At 37.4% G+C, this 2,892-nt stretch overlaps 1 protein-coding gene across 1 annotated transcript in view; it reads left to right on the top strand.

The window, feature by feature from the left end:
* The window catches only part of LOC104125272, a 45,446-nt gene that overhangs the window by 31,471 nt on the left and 11,083 nt on the right, over positions 1-2,892 (top strand). Inside the window, exons 4-7 of the mRNA XM_009637711.2 lie at positions 100-314; positions 421-484; positions 597-631; positions 1,252-1,400. Of these exons, the coding sequence (XP_009636006.1) occupies positions 100-314; positions 421-484; positions 597-631; positions 1,252-1,400 (463 nt within the window). The remainder of the gene's footprint in view (positions 1-99; positions 315-420; positions 485-596; positions 632-1,251; positions 1,401-2,892) is intronic.

Raw genomic sequence — 2,892 nt, 5'->3', positions numbered from 1 at the left:
CAGCCAGTGCTTCAGCCCCTCTCCTCCTCCTCCTCACACCTTGCCTACTTGTTGTTCCGTCCTTTCGCTCTAAAACACCAGATGTGTTTCATATTGAAGTTTTTGGTGGGAAAGATACTGTTCAAAGGGCGAGCAGCAGCTCCTGGTGCCGTGTGCTGGGCTTTGGCAAATGAGCATGTCATCAGTAATTCATTTATTTTAGACGATCCAGACCTGAAAGATATTGACCCTACGATATTAAAACATTGCCATGCTGCGGCTGCAACGTGTATTCTGGAGGCAGGAAAGCAGAAAGCCGACATATCTGCTATAAGGTACCAAAAACCTTTGAAGCTACCCCATTTTTCTAGCCGTTGTTACTTTAAACTGTGCTGCTGACTTAAAGTTAGCAGAAAACTAATAAATTCTTTTTCCCTGTAGCACATGTCTAGAAGACTGTAAACTGGATAAAGAGAGAATAGAACAATTTTGCACCGAATATCAGGTTTTTAAAACACTTTTAATATACTTATGTTTTCTTTCTCTCATAGGAATTTATTAAATCTAGCTTTTTTTTTTCTTTTTCTTTGTTTTGTTTGTTTTTTTTTTTTCTCCAGAAAAACAAGGATGCATTGGAAATCCTATTGGGAAGGTAGGTCAATCAGTCAGCGCAGATACATAGTTCCAATTACAGCTACTTTGAAACTGCCCTGGAAAACACCTATACATACTTTAGGTGATTAAAGTAAGAAATATTGTTCCATTAAAAAAAAAAGTGCATTTTTAACAAACTTTAGAAAACAGCTGTTGAAACTTTTCTTCCTCCTTTCGGAATTCTGCTCTGAAGAAACTTTTTGAACTTTTCCAAATGCATTACAAGGATTGTGAAAAAGTTTCTTATTGATGGACAGCTTGAGAAAATGACATTTTCTTTTAGCGCAGGGAACTTGTAACTGTTGTGTCTTTCAGCATAGGCAGATCTCCTCTCCATATAACTGATGTGTCTTGGCGCTTGGAATATCAGATCAAGGTAATTTTAACCTATCAAGGTGTTTCTTTAGTCGGTTTCAGTACTGAGACCTGACTTTTTTCTGTGCTCTTTGTTTGTAATTTAGAGCAATCAACTTCATAAAACTTACCAGCCTTCCTACTTGGTGACCTTAAACGTAGAGGTACTGTACTCCTAGCACCCTCAGAGCAAAAAATGCAAATTCATGATTTTTTTTTAATAAAAGAAGCATTGTTGTTTGTTGTTTTTTTTTTTCCCTTCAGAACAGTGGTTCAGGATCACACCCAGATGTTAGATTTAGTTGCACAATGGAGCAATTACAGGTACTTCTTTCCTTTGTCATTGTTTCTATGCTTGGCTCCAGTTGTGGATGTAAATGTTTCTGATAACTTGCCAGTCAAAATGAAATCGTGTATACTATTATTAAAAAAAAAAAAAAATAAAAAAAAAATAAACCCAGGACTGGGAGGGTAGGGGGGAATCTTCTATAAAAATTATCCGAGTGTAGTTTTCCTGTCTTCTCAAATAAAGTTGCAAAGTTACTGATTTTAGTTGCATGGGGAGTGTTTTACACATGTGCATAAATATTTTGTCTGTTTTCATAACTGTAATGTATATATGAGAGGTAAATACGTCATTTTCCTGGAACTCTGATTTCCCGTGCCCTAGAGAAATGATTAAGGAAGCTGGTTCAATGATTTAAATGTGTCATGATTAGAAATAGAGAATGAACTGAAGGCTCTTCAATGGTGTTAATGACATGTAAGAAATGTACTGAAACAAACGTTGATCTTTGCTTAGCGATTTAAATGTGTAACTGAACAATAGAGGTATTGTAATGCTTGGAAGTGACCAAAGTCTGGAGGACTGGGAAGAGGGGTTGGGGGGGAGAGGAAAAATAAGGTATTAAAACTTCAGGTTTACACCTCTCCTTTTTTAATGTGTGTCTCAAAAGTTGTCCTTTACTTAAGAATGAGTGTTCTGAATCGTTTTGCTGACTTGGTTAAATCCAACGGGCTTTGGCTGGAGAACGGTCCTAGTGCAAAATTATGCTCCGAGTATTTTCAGTATTTTAGAAATGCATATAGTGCTTCAAAGCCTAGAGCTAATGTCAGCGTTAGCCATCCTAAACGATACCGATAAAATCTACAGTGTTAGCAGTAGTGATCTGTTTTTGTAGATTATGTATGTTAAAGGGTGTTTCCCTTCAGTCCCCACTTTTCTTCCTACTTGGTAAAATTGGGAGCTCTTTAATTACTTGCTGGCACTCTTCATCAGTTGCAACATTTCTTGTGGTATAAGGTGCCGTTTTCCCTTGACTCTCTGTATAAAAAAATTCCTACGTTCTACTAGCTGACCTTTTAAAAATGTGTTTATTCTAAGACGTATTTCATCTCTTAGGATTTAGTTGGAAAACTAAAAGATGCTGCAAAAAGTCTAGAAAGAGCGGCTCAGATGTGATTGAAGGAAGGTGTCAGCCTGCTGAGCTGAAGTGCTCTCATTCCTAAGAGTGTCTTCTAAATGACAAATGTCTTTCATCTCTTGATGCAAACTGGTTTGGGTTGTTTTGGGTTTTTTGGTTTGTTTTTTTTTTTATGTCCTTGGATGCGAATTAAGTGAAATAACTGTGTTTTATGACCGTACTTGGTATTCCTTGCTTGTGTCATTTTTTTTAATTAACTCTTGTTAAATATTTGCCTAACTGTCGTGTCTTCAAAGCATTCCTTCTATTTCATTTTGCGTATTTTTAGAATTGTCGCTGATTATTTTTCTCTGGGATCTAATAAAGTTTATTCGCTCCCGTTCTGCAATTTCTGTGGGCGCATGAGCTGTACCTAAAAGCTAGATGCTGAGCGCTAGATCAGCTCCGCGGGGCGAAAGCCCCTTTTCCCCCCGAGCCGCGG

Source organism: Egretta garzetta, unplaced genomic scaffold, assembly GCF_000687185.1.
Source record: "Egretta garzetta isolate BGI_Z169 unplaced genomic scaffold, ASM68718v1 scaffold434, whole genome shotgun sequence".
Taxonomy (NCBI): Eukaryota; Metazoa; Chordata; class Aves; order Pelecaniformes; family Ardeidae; genus Egretta; species Egretta garzetta.
Note: the sequence above shows the minus strand (reverse complement) of the source record. Positions and strands in the feature narration are given on the sequence as shown.